This window comes from Crinia signifera, chromosome 11 (assembly GCF_055691185.1).
Source record: "Crinia signifera chromosome 11, ASM5569118v1, whole genome shotgun sequence".
Lineage (NCBI taxonomy): Eukaryota > Metazoa > Chordata > Amphibia > Anura > Myobatrachidae > Crinia > Crinia signifera.
In genome coordinates, this window is record NC_139227.1 from 94,018,570 (window position 1) to 94,040,506 (window position 21,937).

At 46.3% G+C, this 21,937-nt stretch overlaps 1 protein-coding gene across 1 annotated transcript in view; it reads left to right on the forward strand.

Moving 5' to 3' along the window:
• Nucleotides 1-21,098, forward strand: part of LOC146044969 (caprin-1-like) — a 28,395-nt gene extending 7,297 nt beyond the window's left edge. Inside the window, 17 exon segments of the mRNA XM_083163649.1 lie at nt 5,756-5,818; nt 5,995-6,081; nt 6,604-6,842; nt 7,496-7,578; nt 7,971-8,002; nt 8,004-8,109; nt 8,338-8,390; nt 14,162-14,245; nt 14,432-14,590; nt 14,685-14,793; nt 16,376-16,428; nt 16,530-16,640; nt 16,728-16,877; nt 18,530-18,677; nt 19,048-19,242; nt 19,487-19,590; nt 20,463-21,098. Coding sequence (XP_083019775.1) covers nt 5,756-5,818; nt 5,995-6,081; nt 6,604-6,842; nt 7,496-7,578; nt 7,971-8,002; nt 8,004-8,109; nt 8,338-8,390; nt 14,162-14,245; nt 14,432-14,590; nt 14,685-14,793; nt 16,376-16,428; nt 16,530-16,640; nt 16,728-16,877; nt 18,530-18,677; nt 19,048-19,242; nt 19,487-19,590; nt 20,463-20,552 — 1,866 coding nt within the window. The 3' untranslated portion in view covers nt 20,553-21,098.
• Nucleotides 21,099-21,937: the final 839 nt, after the last annotated feature.

The window sequence follows — 21,937 nt, forward strand, 5'->3', positions numbered from 1 at the left end:
TATGAGCAGCTTCTGCAGAAATGGGACAATACTGTGATTATTATTCACCTATAGAACATGTATTGATCTGATACTTGTACATACATTGTTTAATACTCCTTTACAGTTGCAGAATGTTGGTATGGAGTGCTATAAATGTGTATTGCGTTCTGTAGGGAGAGCCCACATATCTGTCTGGTTGGAACAACAATCTGGAAATGTATGGGAGCATCTGACCATTCACCATTTGCTCCCAAACACTGGAAGAGACAATAGACACACTAGTTAAAACCATTTAAGTTAACAAATATATTTTAACAATCGTTTTTGTTCCAGCATTTAGAGAAAATGGTTGCTTCTCATTTGTTACTGTACATTGACAAGTTTTTGCTCCCACCAGACAGATTTAACAAATCTTTGTGTGTGCCGAACTTAAGATTCTCTCATTGCAGTGGTTCCCAATTGTGTTCTGTTGCTCAGAGAACATGCAGGGGTGCTTTAGATGGTGGTTCAGGACCAATTAATACTATTTATGGTTAATGTAGCTGGCAAAACTAGTGCTTCTCCCTGCCAAACATGGACACTATATGGACACATATAGGTGAGTCGTGTCGCTCACCACATAACTAAACTAATTTGTGTGTGTGGGTCGATTTTGTCCTAAGGACAAGTCGGACCAGTTTGCCCTTGAGAGTTCCCCGGGAGGCTCACATGCGATTTGGCACTTGATGTTCCATTTTACATATAATAAATCACATGCGATTTATTACATGTAATCCCAGGTAGCTGCTTCTGGTGGTGGGGAGCTGCTAGGAGCGTGTAGCTGCATTTTGCAGGGCGGGACGCGGCTGATTAATATTTTGAAATGACTGGCCGGACGTTGATTGGCTGAGAGAATGCTCTCAGCTAATTCGCAACCTCCCATCTGATTGGCCTAGAGAGTTCTCTCCGATAATAAACGTCCGCCAGTCATTTCAAAATATTCAGCAGGGATGGCCATTGATATTTTTACCTATCGATGGTCAACCATTTTTTTTGACTGATTGGCCTGTAGGCCAATCAAAACATGGGGTTGGGGTGTCAGGGGTGGAGCTAAGCTCTGTGTCCCGGCACTTTGGGGGGGGGGGGGGGGGGGAGGCAAAACATCGGTTTTGCTGTGCCATCGATAGAGGGAAACCATCTGCTTCTCCCCATCGATGGCAAAAACATCGGTTTTTTTTTTTTTTTTTTTTTTTTTGAATAGTCGATGGCCATCCCTAGTGTAATCCTACCCCGCCGCCTGACAAAAAGCCGCTACAAACTCTCAGCTGCTGCTCGGACGGACCCTGCCCCCAGCCACTACAAGCTGCCAGCCCCACAGACCACTCTGCCCCCATGCTGCTGGCTGCACATAGGTGTCAGCAGTGCTCCATCGCTGGCACACACCTAGGATCAGACTCTACACATCACGGGTGCTTTGATGGGTCCGAGTGCGAGACATCTGATGTCCTGCCAGTGCGACCACAGGGTCCGATGCGCACTGGACCGCACATTGGACCCGACGGCATGTCAAACACCGCCGATTTTGGTCCAATTTCACCGCCTGATCCGTCGGAATCTGACCAAATCGGCTCAGTGTATATGGTGTGTGGAGTTGGGGGGCAGTATGTGTAGATTGGCGACCAGTATGTGGGGTGGGTGGCAGTGTGTGGTGTAGGGGTAGTATGTGGAGATGGGGGACACTGGTGTAAGGGGTAATGGGGGCGCAGTGTGGTGTAGGGGTAGTATGTGGAGATGGGGGACACTGGTGTAAGGGGCAATGGGGGCGCAGTGTGGTGTAGGGGTAGTATGTGGAGATGGGGGACACTGGTGTAAGGGGCAATGGGGGTGTGGTGTAGGGGTACAGTGTGATGTAGGGTTCGGTGATGTTACTATCAGTGGCTGATGTTTGTGAATGCAGGTGGAAGTAGCGAGATTAGGGGACGGGCTAATGTAGGGATCGGGGGTAAATAAGGGGGCACACAATGGGCCAGGAACTCCCTGCTCTGTCAGCCTTGACCTAGTACCCGCCCGATAGTCCCGGTGTCCGCTGTGTTTGTGGTCCCCGGACGTGCAGGAGCAGGCTGCGGGCAGTCCCCGGCTGTGTGTGCTACGCGAGTCCCGGGCCGCGGCACATGGACCAGGCCGCATCCAATATGGCGGCTCACACGGAGCGGTGCTGTGTGTGAAGCCCGGGCTGTGAGCACGCAGTGTCGTGCATCCCGTGTGTATGTGTGAGGCCCGGGCTGTGAGCACGCAGTGTCCTGCATCGTGTGTGTGTGTGTGGCCCGGGCTGTGAGCACGCAGTGTCCTGCATCCCGTGTGTGTGTGGCCCGGGCTGTGAGCACGCAGTGTCCTGCATCCCGTGTGTGTGCTGCCCCAGCATTGCGGCATAGTCACATCGCTGCTCTGTGGGGGGAACGCACTGCTACATAGGTGCTCTCCGCCTATGGGGCCAGCACATACTGTCTATACATGATGGGAGCCTTGTGTTTACAGCCCTGTCTGTTACATGTGCCCATACTAGAAGTGGGGTCTGCATTGTCTGTCGCTCTGAGAACCGGCCTGGAGGGTTACTGCGTGTGCCAGTGATTACCCATCATGTATATGTGAACCTCACGTGTATACATAGACCCATAACTTCCAACATGACCCTCTCCAGGAGGGACAGAATGCGCTGTCCCTGGACTTCCCTCTTAATGTATGATTGCCAGCACCTGTTTCACACAGGTTAATTGATATGAAAGCTACTTCAACATAGGTGATATCTGCGGCCAATTATCTTTAACGAAAGTGAATGCATTCCGCATACAGTTGGAGCCCCTCTCAACTTTGTTCCTTGAGTCGTGGCTATCCTATTCTCAGCTACAATACATAGAACAATACAGTAGGGGATTAGCAGAGTAATCGGGGGGGGGGGGGGGGGGTAGATTTATTATAGCGCCGCTATAACACCCCCTGCTTCGCCTTGCCGCCAAAGCGGGGGAGCTCTAACTCCCCCCTCCGGCAATGTCCACTCCAGCTGACGGCGCATCAGTTAACATTGACGCGCTGTCTCCTTCCCCCCCCCCTGGCCGGCTGGACTGTGCATGCGTGGGATCTCACTACTCACGCAAGATCTCAGTGCCAGCAGCAGGGACAGCGCTTTCCCTGCTGTAGGTATAGGGCATCGCCGCCTGCAGCTGTTCGTAAATCAGGCAGGCGCGCAGCACAAAATATCGTAGCTGCGTTATGCCTCCTGCCCCACACCACCGCCGTTAAGCAGGTGTGATAGATCAGGGGAAGCGCTATCCCGTGCCTTAAGGCACGGGATAGCGCATATTCCCCTGATCGCCATATAATAAATCCCCCCCCCCCCCCCCCCAGGTGGAATCACATCTAAAATATTTAGAAATACTTGTGGAACTGTTTAAAATGTCACAAAGTATAATACTAATGTACAAATAACTTGCTCTGCTGGGTCTGGGACTAGGTGCAAGGCAACCATCTCCTTGCAGCAGCTTCCTGTTGGAAGGGTTGGACCCAGATTTCTGTCGTATTGAGCGGGTAACCCAGGTTGACCGACCTGGCATTTGTGATGTGTAAGGGGATTAATTGGGGTCAACATGCTAAAGGTGCCCACAGACGCATCAATTTTACTGTGCTATGCGTTTTTGGCTGTACAATGGTTCTATACAATTTTTCTTCCAGCTTGCTATGCAATGTGCACTTGGATGCATGCGATGCAATAACCCATGTTTGTAATGTTAATTTACAGATGTAGTCTAAAAAGTACGTGCAGCACGTACTTTTTTAGACATACAATACCGGGCTCCCGGGAACGCGCAATCACACAAGCCCATAAACGCCACCCGATAATTGTACATAAGATGCGTTTTGTACTTTAAAAAGTACAAAACGCATTCGATAATTGATGCGTCTGTGTGCTGGAAGCACCTGGTCTTCATTGTGGCTGTATGCAAAAATATTAACCACTAACGAGGGCACAATTTTAGATTCAATGTGACTGATGCAATTGTGGGTACTAATGTTTGGCATAGTATTCCAAGTTCTCTTAAATATATACCTTTCAATTCTTCACATGCCCCTTCAGTAGTGGCTATTTTTTGTGGCGGAGTGCTTCTTAAAAAAAAAAAAAAAAAAAAAAACACCGTCTCTCCCGGGCAGTGCCGCTTAGCACTACATCAGCTGCTGCCACGGCACTACATCAGCTGCTACCACGCAGCACACAGCTGGGCGCGGGGGGAGGTGGGGCTGGGCACGAAATGGCAATCTTGAGAATTATTTTATTTTTTTTGCCAACTGCGCACTTTAGCATAGCCCGGACAACTCTCGGGCGTGCCAGTAAAGGGGTTAATGCTCCTCAGACAGCCCATATGTAGCTTCAGTGTCCCTTTTGGATTACTCACATGCGCCTCTAGGCACCTCATATGTTTGCAATGCCCATTCAAACCCTGGTATGCCCCTGCAGTGACCCCTCAGACAAAGCAGTGTATCAAACCTGTGTTCCCTCTCGTAGAGAAACTGGCCACCGGAAAGGGAAAGTGCAAACATGGAAGCAGGTGTGATCTGACCAGATTGCAGTAATCATGGCTTTGTACGGCGCACTTATCACAATACTAAAAGCTTGATACGGATATCACACAAGGAGTGAAGACCCAGTAATGCTATGAAGAATAATAATTACAATAACCTCTATGTATCAAGTTAATAAGGATTAAATATATTCCACATCGGTTATATGCCTATAAAAGAAGTAATCTAAAAGTCCACAGCACATATATAGACAAATTCTCCGCCATCATTATTGGGTGGGACCAAGCTGCCACCATCATTAGGATGGGCGCCACCCACTTCAGATGAAGGCACCTGACACCCATCAAGGTGCTGGGTTTTCTTCCAAGCTCTCTGGTTAATGTGAATAGATGCCATGCAGGGTGCTGCTGAAAGGGCAAGGAGCATTTTGCACTTTTAAAATTGGGCAGGGTGTGGTGCCTTTGCAAAAACTACCTAGCCTGAACATTTCCTCCATGTTTGCCTCTTGTTCCTTTGTATTCCTTTACTAGGGTTTAGAGGCCAGCTTGAAATGATGTATATTGGCCCTGTCCGTCTATTAGGTGGTCCATTCTGCCAGAAATAATAGGATGTGGTCTTCTTCAACTAGAGTCTTGTCTGATGGTAGCACCATGCTAACGTGATCTCTTGTCATCAGGCCTCTGTGGCCTTTTATATTCATCAGATCTTCAGTTCATTGCTTGGTCGCTGTCTTCCTTGTGGTTATTGCCTCAGCCTGGCATGTTTCTGATTTGAGTCTTGTTTTACAGTCGCCCTTTCTGCTCTTCCGTGAAGATAGTGTTCATGCGACAATTTGCTTAAGCCCGGTAATGGTCTATTCTTCTAGTGACGAGACTGGAATAATCTGGTTTTACTAGACTTCGTTTACGCTCTGGAGTTACATGGACAAAACTTCTGTCCGCCGATACGACTCACTATATGTTGAGGAACAGTAACATTGCTGGTCAGTCACTAAACGCAGACCTTTGGGCATTGTATCGGCTCTGTTATCACTTGAGCCTATATTTAGTGCAGGGTACATACATAACATAGATGTATTTATTTGTAACCATAATACTTGGAAAGTAACTTTTTAAAGATGTTCTCTGAAACAATACTCTTCTCCAAATGAATTTTATTTACAATGTGTTGTAAGGGTGCACTGTACTTCTGTGTGGCAATAATTGCACGTGTTGTCTTACAGGGGAAGTTGGATGACTACCAGGATCGAATGAACAAAGGAGAGCGGCTAAACCAGGACCAACTGGTAACCTTTTTATTTTAGTTCTGCATCTCCAGATTATCTGTGAATTGTGCATTGCTGATTATTTTACCATTGTACTGGTGAGAACCTAGAATAGTCACTTGAATTTACACTGTCTGGCAAGCATGATGACTTCATTGTCTATTCCTTACATTATGCTTTTTGCCTGCTCCTATTAGGATGCGGTCTCAAAATATCAGGAGGTTGTAACCAACATGGAGTTTGCGCGAGAACTGCAGAGAAGCTTCATGGCGTTGGGCCAAGACGTAAGATTTCTTTTTTTTTTTTTGGTCCCTAATGACTGCAGAAACACCCCCTTTATCCCCTTGGGATTGGTTTGAAATTCCCTTTCCTCCACCCCGCAGCGAGCCCGGTACCTCGCTATGCTCGACACACTAATTTTATTCTCCCTCTATGGGTGTCGTGGACACCCACAGAGGAACAAAGTGTTGATTTCATTTGCATCCCATCCCCTTCATTGTGCATGGTCTAAGGCTGCGGGAACCAACTCCAGTCCTCGAGAGCTGCCAACAGTTATTGTTTTCCAGATCTCCTCATATAATCACAAGTGAAGTAATTAGCTCCACCTGTGGATCTTTTAAAATGTGTCGGTGAGTAATGAGTGCACCTGTGCAGCAGCTGGGTTGTCTGGAAAATGTGAACTGTTGGTAGCTCTGGAGGACTGGCTACCACTGGTCTAAGGTCATACAGGTGGTTTGCACTATTGCATGTGAATGTTTGGGATGCTCAGTGGCCATGCACATAATGATAAACTTTCCAACCTCCAGATACAGAAAACCATCAAGAAAGCCGTTCGTCGTGAGCAGCTGATGCGGGAAGAGGCAGAACAGAAGCGCTTAAAGACTGTGCTCGAGCTGCAGTTTGTCTTGGATAAGCTTGGTGACGAGGAGGTGCGCAATGACTTGAAACAAGGTTTAAATGGGGTTCCAGTGATGTCCGAGGAAGAGCTTTCTGTATTAGATGAATTCTATAAACTGGTGGAGCCCGACCGTGACCCAACAGTAAGGTAAAATATATATGGACACTTCTTTTCCAACTGACTATTGTAGCGTTTCTTGCAGTGGAAGAGCTTTAACTAAAGCACCGTAACCGTGTCTAGTAGTCGGGCAGCAACAGACTGTTATAGACTTTATTTGTATTCATAACCTGTTGCTAAAATTTATTCAGAGAAGCCCAGGCGTTGCGCGCTTGCTGTGTGTAGCCTGCTCTGGTTTAAAGACTTCTGAAGAGATTCCGTATGGTTAAATATAGGCATTACGGTCTCTGTGACCTCTTTACCTATGGTTGGTCTTGATGAAGGACTATGAGCTGATGTATCCTACCTTTCAGAGATAACGTGGAGAAGCATAATCTAGAAGCTGGGTTACTGTACTTAATCTCCCTAAAGGCTTGCTACGCCATTCCTGTGTCTTTGGAGATATACTTCTATAGGGGTCTCGGCAGCTGTATTATGTGGCCACTGTCCGTTGTAAAGGCAGCGGTTGCTAGGAATGGGTTGTGAAGTGCGCTGATGCATTGGGTATGATAGAGGCCAGCAGACTTGTTTGGTAGAACCAATGTGAATGTGCATTGCTAGGTTATTGCGGGTTTAATTCTATAGTTGGGTGGCAGTTAGAATGTAAGAAACACTAATCAATCTATACATACATTTTATTCCAGATTGTGCGAGCAGTATGACCAGGCTTCCATCCACCTGTGGGATGTGCTAGAAGGCAAAGACAAGGCTGTGTGTGGAACCACATGTAAGGCTGGGGTGAATAATGCACGTAGAATCGCAGATGCTTGTGTCAGTCCAGCTATGATCGCTGGATCCCTCCCCATATTCTGCTATAGTATCTGTTCTCTAGGACGTCCTTAGTCAGCAGGGACCTATGCTCTATGCCAGCTTCTGCCCCCTCAGCAGTATTCATGCTGATGTGTACAAAGTACTATCGTTCTAGAAAGCAGATGAGAAGACCAAACCTACGTTGTTGTAAAGTACATGCACAGCCAAAATCCCAGACTTCTTAACCTAAAGTCCTCATTTACGTTCCGCCCTCCTGTATCTTACAGAATAGCTTATCTGTATAATGTAGCCAGCAGTGAGATTTGTTTGACTTTTAGCATTGACCAGAATGGATCGATCTCGTTCTAGATAAGGCCCTGCAAGAAATACTGGATCGCGTACTTCACAAGCGGATATTTTGACAGTACCCAGAACCACCAGAACGGGCTATGTGAGGATGAGGAACCGCCTGCAGCGCCGCCTACAGAAGAACAAACACCAGAGCTCGGTACTTAGTTTTCCCTCTTTCTGCTTTATATAATGGGTGGGCGTCCAATTTGTGGATTACTTTGGTTCTACCTGGCACTATAATGACCTTCCAAGCATAGGTTATACAGATGTGGCTAGAGAGTTGCTTTGTTCTCCTGAGTAAGCAGAGAATAATTCTAGGAGAATCTTCCCTATTGGACCATATGCATGGCTACCTGTATTTCAGGATTTTCTTTCTCGTTCCTAGAACCTGAAGTGGTGGAAGATTATACCGAACCAAGTGACGTTGAATCTACCGAGGTAAGGATGAAGCCGCTTGTGCTGATACAGACGGCACAGTGGGAAGTCTCATTATTGCTTGGCATAGTGGCTTACTTTGAAAATGCAATTTTATTTCTTTTTTGGCCGTCTCTGCTCGTAAAACCGGCTACGGCGTTTCCTTGGGATCTATAGATTCCATAATGATTTCGTTAGTGGTGTATTTTAGAAATGACACGTGGCCTGTGATTAAATATACGCTAATGCAGATTGTAAGCTTGCAGCAGGGCCCTCTAACCTCCAAGTCTGTCTGTTACCCAGTTTGATTTATCACTGCCTACCTGTAAAGCACAACTGAATCTGCTGCGCTATATAAGAAACTGTAAATAATGCAGAGACAGCTATAAGGTTGTATACAAGCAACAATCAGAATTGTGCAAATGTCGCTGGCACTGGTTTTTTTTTTATTGAGGTGCCCTCTGGCATTGTCTCAGATCCACCTCTTGCATACAAAGATGTCGCCATTGTACAACTACTGGTCACTGAGGAAGTCAGAATAGTAGCACATTGTAACACCACTCCAGAAAGGTCTGATCACTCCCCACAAACTGTCCCTGTCTGTAAATGTCCTCTACTACTGCTGCTGTCCTAAATCATTGTGGTACTTATTCCTCTCTCCATACTGTATGTGCGATGCTGTGGTGGTTACAGCAGCACCAGTCTTGTTTTGTGCCTTGGAGTAAAGATATAGATCAACGATTCTCAAACTGTGTCCTGACCCCCAAAGTGGTTCCCAACCTTCTCAGCATGGTTCATGACTCCATGTTGCTGAACATCCGTCTGACTTTTCTAATCTGTCAGTGATTCAAAGAGTCTGAAAGATCTGTTGCATTGTCCGTTATTTTAGACTCCTCCCATCACTCTGTGCCTCCACAATGCTGTCATGTTTTTGCTGACTACACATGTGATGACCTTCTGCAGTAACTTGCTGGGGTCCTGTCATTATTTGTATTGTCTGATGGGGTTCCAGAGCAAAATAGTTTGAGGACCCCTGATATAGGTAACTACTTTGTGCAGTCCCTGTTCACAGAATGCCAGCACTGACAGGGGAGCATGTGGGAAGTGCTAGTACATCTCTGGTAGATCACCTGCGCACATATAATAACCCATCATACTACAAATGTCGTGGTCACTCCTGTGATTAGGACACTGGTCTATTCCAGGAGCGACCCCGGCATTTGCGGTATGCAAACTCCCAGTGTGACCCAGTTTATTGCAGGGGTTGGTGATGTCACACGGGGGCGTCGTTGAGGGGTGGGGAGGAGCCAGCACTTGGAGTGGTCAGCGATGCATCCTCCATACTTTTGAATGAGACCTGGGTCGCTCGACAGGTTACCCGGTTCACACCATAACCTGGTCCCTGGGTAGCTAGCATGGCTGAAATGCCTCGGCGTTGCTCCTGGATTTTGGCCCGGGACCCATTCATACCAGCACTACACCTGGATTGTTCCCAGGGGAAAAAAAGGCTGGTGTGAATCGAGTAAGAGTAATGTTAGCCATACATCAGGATGGCCTGCTCACAATCGTGATTTGTCGAGACTTGCCTTCAACACCCCGGCAGTCCCAGACTCGTGACTTGGTGTTTTTCGGACACACTATGTGCACACAATCCATCACATGGCCGGTTGTCCACTATCTATTGTATGCACCTAAACTGCAACTCAAATGCTGGTTGAACAACTGCGTGTTCTTAAAAGCACTCCATCACCGCTGACTAGAGGACCAACCACTCAACCCATGGGACTGCACAGTGTACGATTGTGTGCGTACAATCCGTCGTATGACCCCTCAAGACTGTACTCTTGGGTACAATATAGCAGCAGCCACACAACACTGGTATTACTGGGCTGTGACCCTTAATACTGCTGGAACCAGTATATTATCTTTTGCTGTGACTGGGTCCCTAGTGCAGCAGAATGGAGTATTTGCTGTAAGGAGGTGGCGCTTTGTTTTACCTAGGTTTTGGTTTATATCATATCTACTGCTGATAACCTCTTCTGTATGTTGCCTGGGTGAACCTTGTGAATAACTGAATTATTATTTAATCCAGGGATGGGGAATCTTTGGATCGCCTGCAGTTCATAGCAAGGCCAAATGGCAAAACTGTAGCAGGGCATGCTGGGGATGTGTAGTTCAGAATAGCTAAAAGGCCAAAGGTTCCCTAGCCCTGATGTAATGTGTCGGCATAATTGCCATTTCTTCTGATTCCTCCCCCCCCCCCCCCCCCCCCCCTGTGGTAAGCCAAACAGGGATGTTTCCCTTATTCCTGGATGTAGACAGGTTGTGTGTGTGTGTTTTTTGTTGTTCATGTGTGGTGGGGTTTTTTTTTCGGTCTCCTGAAAGTGTAATACAGAGTAGGGTTGTGGTATTTTGTTTTTAAATTCTGGCTTACCTCGTTGGTTGGCTACCTGGGGAAAGGATAAGGCACTATGGCCTCTTTTTTTTTTCTGCGTTCTACCAGAGCCCCACCTAAAAATAAAAAGGGGGGGACAAGGGTTAGCTTTTTCGCCAGTGGCACCAGCAGCTCATTTTTATGGGGCTAACCGCTACTAGGCTCCCTGGACAGGGGATGGAGAGTTTGTCACCCCAGTGGAGTTGCATTCACCCAGAGGCTGGGAGCGAGGCAGGTGGCGAGCGATGTCTCCCCAGCTGCTTCGGCACTTGTCCCCTCTGCAGCAGCGGTAACTCAGTCTCCCCGGCAGCATGTCACTCTAGCGTCTGCTAGGGGAGCGGAAGTGTTGGAGAATGTAGCTCCCTTAACAAAGATGGTGGAAATCACTTCTGTCTCAAATGCTGGCTTGTCTATTTAAACAGGCTGAATTGCAATGCCTACATTCAATTCATTCTGGCCTGTTATTGGGCAGTAGTTACTTTTATTTTTAATTGGTTTAAAAACAAAAATTAAAATTTTCTAGTGTGCCGCCTTCTCAATGAAAGAGGGACCATCAATAAAAGTGTTCTAGTCAGCTGTGTCTTGTGACAAAGTTTTGTCTATGGCATACAAGGGAGCAGCTGTGAGGAGTGTACTTGACACTCAGTTCTTGAGGCTAAACAGCTGGAGGGTTTGAAACCGTTAATGGATTGGATGAGAAAATCCTTTGTAACCAAAGATGAATTGGCTCAATTGCAATCCTCGAAGAGGTCCAGGTCACAAACCAGTCTGGATTATGACACTAAAGCTTCCTCAGATGATTGGCAAGAAGTGCATGATTCCTCAAGTGAGGAGTCAGAGATTAAAGAAGAACTTTTTGATTTGGTTATAGTGCACAGTATATATCTATCCAGTTGAAGGCAAAGACCTCATTTTTGAAGGATCTGGTAAAGAGAGGGAAGGTGTTTTCCCCAGTCAATTGTATAATGTACGGAATATCTAAAGAATTGGGGGGGGGGGGGGGGGAAGCTATCTAAATAATGGACCACATGCTGCAGGGATAGTGGCATGAAGAGCCTTGTGGTTAAGAAATTGAAATGCAGATGTGCATTCGAAAAATCGTTTGGTTACATAACCTTTTTTGAAGGTACATTTCTATTTGTGACCAAGTTAGACACAAGGATACACAGTCACTGGAGGGAAGTCCCTTCATCTTCCTTAAGACAAAAAAAAAATCCCCTTGCCAGTCTCTTCTAAACAACACTATAGAGAGGCCAGAAGATATCGTCCTGGATGCCAGTATAACAGGTGAGGAGTTGCTGCTTTGGGGAGTTCCTTTTGTGGTTCATTTAGAGGACCGTCAAGGCAATGAATATCTAGATCTGGCGTTAAGAGACATCCTACATCAACGTTTGGGACTACTTCAACTGCATTTAAACTCAAAGAAGCGGGTGGGGGGGTTCTATTCAAACCCTTTCCTGGAGGCAAAACACACAGAAGTATTCAGATCCATACTAGATTTAAAGTATCTAAAGAAAACCAGCTTCAAAATGGAAATGCTGAATTCCACCTTAATTCGTGTGAGAAAAAGAACGACTTTCCCAGCTTTGTTGGATCTAAAAAATGCCTACTATCACATCCCTATACATCTAAGGTTCTATCTATTCGGCCGTCACTTTCAGTTTACATGTCTACTTTTCGACCTGACCTCTTCTCCCAGAATGTTCTTAATATCCCTAATAGCTCGATTAAGGGAAAGAGGTGTCCAAGTACGGCCTTATTTTGGATGATCTTCTGGGCACAGAAAGTACAGGTCAGCTTACAGATTGTCAGCAAATATTTACAGGAACATGGATGGATAATAAACGGTCATCTGCATCCAACACGGACCATCCAGTTCTTGGGAGTCATCATAGATACCGCAAGATTCCAGATCTCACGATCTCCCGAAAGTTGTTTTAAAATTCAAAGGGGGAGATTCAATCGCTGTCGAGCATCTCCCAGTGGGGGAGATGCTCGACGGGCCCTATTCAATGCTGTCTTCCCCGACAGCATTGAACAGGGTTTCCTGTCAGAACGAGCCCGACATCTCTAGCTGTCAGGCTCGTTCTGCCGAGAACAGCCGGGAAGTGACGAGCTGCCGGCTGCAGCTCGTCACTTCCCGGCCGCAACTCGCGGCCACGCCCCCTTCTCGCCGCTCGGCGGCCGGGAATTGAATCCCGACTGCGGAGCTCCAGGCGAGCTCACGAGAACGGGACGGGGGCACGGCTGTCGTGCTAGCTCGACAGCCGTGCCCCTGACATTGAATACCCCCCAAAGTCTGGTGATGGAATGCATACAAAAACAGACTATATCCCCAGGAGTCTACAACTTTTGGTGATAATGACTTCTACTATTGAGATGGTGCATTGGGTACACTGGTTCTCCAGTGGAGACTCCTCCCTTTTATGAGAGGCAGTAAAAAATATTTCTTGGAACCGAGGTAAATTCTTTAGTCTGGACTCCGGGGTTGAGAGCAACAAGTATTCAGATTCTGCCGCCTAACAGAGGAGCTCATATTGCAAGATCTATGGGCCAAGGCAGATGGTCACTGGAAGAAAGTCGTCTAACTTCAAATGTAAGGGAAGCCCTAGCCGTATGGTGAGCAATTTGTTTTTATTCTTCGGGACATGTCAGGGGCCATAGGCTAATGCTGGGTAGTGGAATGGAAGAAAGCTACCAGCAACCAAGAGGTTAAACTTCTGCCTCCCAGGCACCTCCCGGCAATTCAGTTTATTTGGTGCTGGCAGGAGCACTGCAGTGTGTCGGTACATGGCGGCATATGCCCAATTCCACTCCCGTCCACTAGAACGGGAGATCCTCACCAAGTGGTCGGGATCCTACACCAACATCCGGTCAGAACTGGCTGCTCTGTCCATTTTATTTTCCATTTTGTTGGGTGGCTAAATCTACCTTCCTGCCCAAGATGGTGTCCACGTTCCATCTCGGCGAGGACAATGTCCTTCCGGCCTTCCTACAGGATTCGTCATTAGCCATCTCTACCTCTCTGGTGCCATTGTATGTAGCCCCTGCATTGATGGCTTTTATCTACACCCTACATCCTTTTTTTAGGTGTACAGATTTCTTGTTGATTGCCCATATTCTTTAGATGTGTACTTGGGTGCATGTGCAGGCGATAATAGCCCATGGTTACTGTTTATGTACAAAATGAGAGTGTTAAAGCACACGCATTGGTGTGAGACTGCATTGACGTTGCTGGTGGCTACGGTAAGTGCGGACTGAGAATGTTGTCTATGCTGCTTCTTTATCCTCTTGCTTAGTATGTGAATCTCTCTTGCTTTGTACAATTGCACAAACTAACTCAGACCACTCTGTCCTGCAGTTCGTGAACAGACAGTTCATGGCAGAAACCCAGTTCAGCAGTGAGAAGGAACAAGTCGATGAATGGACAGTAGAAACCGTGGAAGTAAGACTTTAAAAACTATTATGCCCATTTCAGTCACCCCCTGAAAGTCCTGCTCTTGTTGCAGTGTTTTTTTTTTTTTTGGGCTGGTGCAGAGCAAATGACACTTACTACGCTCGCTAACCCCTTCCAAACGTATGTATCTTTTGCCTCCTTGATTGGGATAATGAACTTTTTGTTCTTTCATAGGTTGTAAACTCACTCCAGCAACAGCAAGCAGCCACCCCTCCAATTCCCGAACCCCTTGTGCTAAACGCTATTCCTCAAATCCAACCTGATCCCATTGTCCGGAGGCAGAGGGTTCAGGATCTGATGGCCCAAATGCAAGGTCCATACAATTTCATGCAGGTCAGTACCTTGCCCATTGCATTTGCTACAACCTAGAAAGTCATGTAGCATGGAAAGTGTTGTAGATTTATAACAGGGCTGGCTGCTTTTACAGGACTCCATGTTGGACTTTGAGAACCAACCAATCGACCCAGCCATTGTATCTTCACAGCCTATGAACCCAGCTCAAAGCATGGAGCTGCCACAGATGGTTTGCCAGCCTGGTATGTACCCATCTAACTGCTCTAAGTGATATAGAAGTCACCCATGATGATGATTGAGATGTCAGAGGGAAGGACATCAGGGAGCCAGGCCTAAAAATGTTCCAGAAATTGTGTGGGTTGCCCATGTGGGCAATAGATAGCTGCAACATGCAGTGAGAAAGGGGTGTAATTCTTCATAGAATGTACTTCGAAACTGTGTTAGAATTGTGTATGTGAAGTACTGGTATAGTAATATTCCAACCCCACCTCTTTAGCTGTTACCTGGAGGTGTCTGAAGTGGAGACCACCATGTGCCAGGGCTGCAGGGGAGGACCTGTCTGACTGAGCCATGTTAGTTATAACCAGCAGGTTGAAGTTGCCAGAGATGAAGGTCGTGGATGGATGTTAATTTGTTGCCAACAGAGCGGGCATTCCATAATGTATATCTTAGTGATTTGGGGGGTGAAGGGAAACCTATGAGGTTAGCTGGGTAGATAGTTTCCTGGGAGTTGGGTGTCTGCGAGCGGGGCAGGAAGTCTGGGCCTGGATTAAGTTAAACATCACCAGCTAAGAGAAGCAGTAGAGAGATGTGGGGGGGGGGGGGCGCAGTAGTGACAGGTTGTGGATGTTACTACTGTAGAAAGAAGTAAATAAAAATCTCATGAGTAAGGTGCATACACATGTACAGATTTTTCTGTCTGACCTGAACCTGGAAATGGATGGGAGCAAATGACAATCAAACATTTGTTCCCAAATGCTTGAAAACAGATAGTGATCAGTCAGACAAATTGTTTAAATCATTCTGATATAAAAAATCTATCAAAGCATATTTCTTCTGTTTTCCTGCATTTGGGTGGAAATTTTTGGTTGTCCTATGCTCCCATACATTTCCAGGTTTTTGTTCCCACCATATAGATCAGACAGCTAAATCTGTATGTGTGTACAGATTTATCTGAGGCGTAGTTATCTACTCCTCTTATATAAGAGGAGTAGATAACTTGGGCAGAAATGTGTATAGAGGGAGGGGGTTTAATAGATGACTGATCTTGAGAGAATACCATGGGATCGATGCAGAGAAGGAGTTTTGATACACGGTGTGTTTAGTCTTAGTGCGCAATGACTTGACTTGTTAACCCTTTCAGGTCCACCGTTTAGTGGGGCTCACCCCTAGCGCTAGTAGCAGATCCAGTGGTGAGCCACTTCAAAATAAGAACACAAAATCATTCAATGTAGACAATTTTTGAATAAAATAAATAAATTTACAATGAATTTAAACCAGATTGTTTGAATTGCAAAAAAAAAAGAATTTGGACTGCAAAGGGTTAATGCCTGCTTACTGCTGTTGTTCAGATGGTCCTTTTCAAACTTCTCTTATGTGAGTGCACACTTACTAGCAGTGCTGACCCTAGATTGCGTACAATGCTATGGCTTGCAGTAAAGTAAATGATAAAATGTGTAAGCTAACCCTTTATTTGGCTAAGCCCAGTATAGCTTCAATTAACAAGGTGCAAAAAAAGAACTGGACTGAGGTTGGGAATGCCCCATATAAAGTCTGTCCACCATTTCTCTTCCTGCAATGACTAATTCTCTTTTTGTCTCTTAGTTCATTCTGAGACGCGGCTATCTCAACCCAGCCAAGTTCCAGATGGCACCCAGGTGAGTCTGCTCCTGGTACTCTGGTGTCTGACACTCTTTCCCTCCCTGCAGCTGTATATTCTCTCCTTTGCTGTCAAATAAGACTTTAACTTGTATTCAAGGTTGGACTGGTATCTTCCACTAGTGACGGCTATGCTGGCTCTCCCCAGATGTACCAATCTTCTCACCCCACAGACCAGAGATCCCAAAATGATGCCATGGAGCAAATTCAGGTCAGTAGTCACACAGCAAGCTTTGCTGGTCTTCCTCGCTTGTAAATTCAAGGATGATGGTAATCTGCTTTTTATCCTGTTCTTCAGGCATCTCTGTCATTAAGTCCAGATCCAACACAGACTTCCTCATCGCTTCCTGCATCTTCACAACCTCAGGTGTTCCAGACTGGGTCCAACAAGCCGCTGCACAGCGGTGGTATCAATGTGAATGCTGCTCCATTCCAGTCTATGCAGACCGTAAGTGTGCAATGCCTTCTGCGCAGCTTGATGCTTGCCATTAAATACCACCAGTGGCAGTTCCCAGAGGATGGGCTGCAGCACCGTTCAAAAGTCAAATTGGGGAGCCACACCCACTGCAACCAACTGCCATTCCAAACAATCAGTGGGAGTGGGTGTTTATTCTTCGGGATACATCAGGGGCCACAGGGCTAACACTGGGTAGTTGGAGTGGTGCGAGTATTCCAGCACCAGAAAGGTTAAACACCTTGCTGCCTCCCAGATAGCCAGGCTCCTCCTCTACTCTGCCTCCAGGCCAGGAAGCTCCATTTTTAACAAGCCATGGCAGGAGACAAGGAAGAGTAACCCAGGTACTTGTTTCCTAGCACGGCGCCCAATTTTTTGATCGTAGTACATCTTATACAATCGCATCGCATGCAAAATAGCGGCATGCAATGCGATTCGATTTTTAATTGTACAAGCACCCTGATGGGTGCTTTAAATGTTAAATGCACCCCCATTGGCAACGGTACGCGTCCTCTGACCTTTTCATACCCCCCACTGTTAACGTCGGCGTGGAGTTGATTTTAGCTAGTGTGGCGAGCCCTGCGAGGGGACATGGATTACTTCACATGGATTCCTCGCGGGGCTCGCCACGCTATCCAAAATCAACTCTACACCGACGTGGATAGTTGGGGTATGAAAAGGTCGGAGGACGCGCTTGCCAAGCTTCGGGGTGGCGTTAATAGTGGGGGTGGCGTTGACAATGGGGGTGCATTTAATAAGCATGAGAATGCTTGTACAATTAAAAATCACATGCTATTTGCTGGCATGCAATGCTATGAGATATTTCATTGTACAAGCACTCCTGTTAATTTTAACATGAATATTGCATCGCACACCACTAACTATGGTATGTGATGGGCGCCGTGCTAGGAAACAAGTACCGAAACCCATTCTGAACTTATGTGAGCTCACTCAACAGAGGAACCTTTTAATATGTTTCTGTAGGGTGTTTCTCTTCCTTCTCTTGTCTCTGGCCATGGCTTGTTAAAACCTGAGCTTCCTGGTCTGGAGGTGGGGTAGAGGAGGGAAGGAGCATGGCTGTCTGGGAGGCAGCAAGTAGTTTAACCTTTCTGGTGCTGGAATGCTCTCTCGTCACTCCCACTACCCAGCGTTAGCCTTGTGGCCCCTGACGTCCTCGAAGAAAAATATTTAACAGGTAAGACCTTAATCCAGAGGTTCCCAATCTTTTTTGAATCCCGGCACCCTAGAGTATCGGAATTTTTTCACGGCACCCCTAGGCCCCCCCAAAAATTATTAGATTGGGTTTATATGCAATTCTTAGGTTCAGTTATGTGGTAAAGGGCAGGATTTGCTTCTGTTTGTACACATTTTACCATTGGCAGCCACCAGCACTGGTTTTGCTCATTAATCATTAACCATAAATAATTTGAATTGGTCCTGGATCATCAACCCGGGGCACCCCTGCAAGTGTTCCGAGGCACCCCAGGGAGCCACGGCACACAGTTTGGGAACCACTCATTATCTCCCCAACTTGACTTTTGAATGGTGCTGCAGCCCACATTCTCCTCCTTGGCAGTTCCAATCTCTCTAGCAATCTGCTTGGCTTAGTCAGTCTGTACCAATTTTCTGTTCCTTTTATTTGGCAGGTTTTTAATATGAATGCACCTGTTCCTCCTGTGAATGAGGCGGAAACGCTGAAACAGAACCAGTACCAGCCCAGTTACAGTCAGTCATTCCCTGGCCAACCTCATCAGGTGGAACAGTCTGACCTTCAACAAGAGCAGCTACAATCAGGTGACCACCTCTAGACTGGGCAGCTTTTACTGGTAAACACAAGGGTTAATGAGTGTTGCACACGCCAGAGAAATGGTGACAGCAGGTGGTCTTTTATTTATATTCAAGATGAGTTTTGTAAAGGGATTGGGTAATAGAATTTAAGATGCTCAAAATCCCAATGGAGTATTTTAACCCTAAACCTGACCCCAGATACTTGCCTTCATTATGCTGTGACGCATACTTTCTGAGGGTTCCATTTTTAATATTCCAGTGTCCCCTGTTTATAGCTGTTCTATACCTGTTGGTATATACTGCGTGGTAAGCCTCTGTATTGTAGTGTACTGTAGTGTCTCTGTATTCATTTGTATCCTTAATGTCTGTCTTTCAGTGGTAAACACTTACCATACAGCATCGGACCAGTCTCACCCCGCTTCTGCTGCACACCAGCAGCCTACACAGCAGAATGCCGGCTTTCCACGCAACAACCAACCCTTCTACAACAACCGAGGGCTGGCCAGAGGGGGGCAGCGTGGCAGCAGGGGATTGATAAATGGCTACAGAGGACCATCTAATGGTTTCAGGGGTAAGTTACGGACCCGGATGTTCTTCAATCCAGTATCTGTTGGAATTTAATTGTTGGGGAGTCGCGAGGAAATAAACGTGTAGATAGTTTCAAGCGGGTGCATTTGCACTTGACCATACAAGTACTGCGTTCATGTCACTGACACTGCTGTAGTGCAGACACACTAAACACTGCTTACACTAGCACTGTGAATGCTGCGGTTGGGAAGCCTTTTTATTAATTTTAACCCCCCCAACCCCCGCAGGAAGTTATGATGGTTACCGTCCTGCCTTCTCAAACACTCCAAACAGCGGTTATTCACAACCACAGTTCAACGCTCCCCGGGATTATACCAACAACTACCAACGGGTAAGAGCTTCTTGCTGTATTTAGTTTGCGTCTAGCCGATCTAACTGTTGTAAACTTTAACACAACGGTGATTCCAGGAAATCTGTGTTCATAGAGCAATTAAAACTTGGTTTTAAATTATGTGCTATCTTCAGCAACAGCTTGCCCTTGGCTCAAGCAGATCATCTCTTCACATCAGGCCATGCATAAAGTGGGGACGGGGGCACAGGAAACCAATACAAAATAAAGTAGTATGGTACTTGTGGTACTCGCCACATTAGGTGAGGCTGTAGTCAGAATACCAATATGCAGAGTTAGGGTACTACATTCCAGCCTTGTGGACAGGTCACACTGCTCCAATCGGGTGCGTTTGTTGTCAGCTTGTTACACTTACACAATCGGTGTTCACGGTTCCCTTCTAAAGACCATCAGGAATTGGTGAGGGTAACAGGAGCACTCTGTAGTGGTTAAATGACTGAACTCCATAGGATTTATTGGGGGTAGATTATATTTAACTCTTTGCGTGAAAAGGGTTAAGCATGAGGTTCTGTTGTAACATCCCATAATGTGCACTGTCCTCGCATCTACAATTAATCTATATTTAGGACTCCTGTAGAGATCCTAATGGGGTTGCACAGGACTCGGTGCAGAAAGAAGTAGGGGGAAATGGGAACCTACAGACTGATTTCAGGGTTGGGGGGGAGGGGAGGGGGAGGAGAAGAGTTGTAATCCTTACACACACTCCTGCGGCTTCTCTTCATTTTGAATACTAGAGATAGATTATATCATCTATATAGATTATGTTTCTACATTTTATACACTATTTTTATTTTATTTTTTTTGTGCTAAAAAAATAATTTATTGACTGACTTTTTTTTTTTTTTCCCTTCTAGGATGGCTACCAACAAAATTTTAAGCGCGGCACTGGTCAGGGAGGTCCTCGGGGTGCGCCTCGAGGCAATGCTCAAGCGATCCACTCGTAACTCAACTACAACAGGCATTATGGGCACAGGCCTCTGAGGAATAGATGGAACATTTGTATCTCCCTAATAAATGCCTAGATAACATTGGCCTCACTAAATATACCCACAGCATCTAGTTCGGGGTGTAGTAACTCGTCTCACTTGGGTACCGAGTGACGTTCTGCTCTTGTAAATGATCCGTTTTGAATACACCGATCAGCAGGTTTAATGTTCGGTTGCAAAATTTTAAAAAGTTTGCTTTTGCTAGAACTTGCTTTTTTCTCTTTCTTTTTTTTTTTTTTTTCTTTTTACCACAGAATCTTTCCTGAAAACTTGAAGTTTTTTATTTATTTTCTTAAGCTTTACTACTTCTTCTTCTCCTTTTTTTTATTTTTTTTATTTTAAATCCCCCTGCTTCACCCATGTGGGGTGTGTATAAATTTTATTTTACTTTCGCAAGCAAGAATCGGTAAAAATGTTTTACCCTCCCTAACCTTCTATTAATACCCAGAAAACTCAGAATTTGTGAATTGTTGCTTGAGTTTCAATAAAGTTGTGTTAAGTCAACTGCAGCTGGTTGCGGAGTTTTTTGTGCCATGTTTTATAATAAACTGCTGGTGTGTGTTCCGTATTTTGTGTGTCTGGCAACCCCTGACTGACCATATAAATGCTGCACATGCAGAAGACTGAAGCCTGCAGCTGCTCCAACCTGTTACAGATTCACTTGTGTTAATGACATGATCTTTAAGGCCCATACACACTAGAAGATTTTCATTTCAAAAGTGTACTCTTACAGCCTGGACCGGACTAGCTGACCGATATTGGACCTCCATCATCTGGACTTTTCAGTGCCCTTGGCCGCCCACTCTCAACCCTGAGATACATTTATTCATCCATCATCTCCGCAATTGCGGTTTACCATCTCTGTTACCACGCTGGTTCACCGCCACAGTGAGATGACTGCAGTGTGTGGGGAGGGGGAGCAGCAAGGGGGAAGCTTGCTCCCGTAACATGCAGGGTGGCAGGGTGAGCCCAAGCATCTCCTGTCCTTGCAGTTCCTGCTTTGCCTCTACGTCCTCTGGCTCACACAAAAGGCTGGGAAACCTACAGAGAAGGGAGGGGGCAGAGTGGGGGACATACAGTGAATGGAGGCAGTGATGGACATTCAGAGAAGGGGGGCAGACTGTGGGACATAGTGAATGGGAGTCATACAGTGAATGAGGGCAGATTGGGGGACATACAGTGAAGGAGGGTCAGGCTTTGGGACATACAGTGAATGGAGGCAGTGATGCACAGGCTGGGGGACAGAGTGAATGGGAGCAGAGTGGGGAATATACAGTGAAGGAGGAGCAGGCTGTGGGACATACAGAGAAAGATGGTCAGGCAGGGGAATATACAGTGAAGGG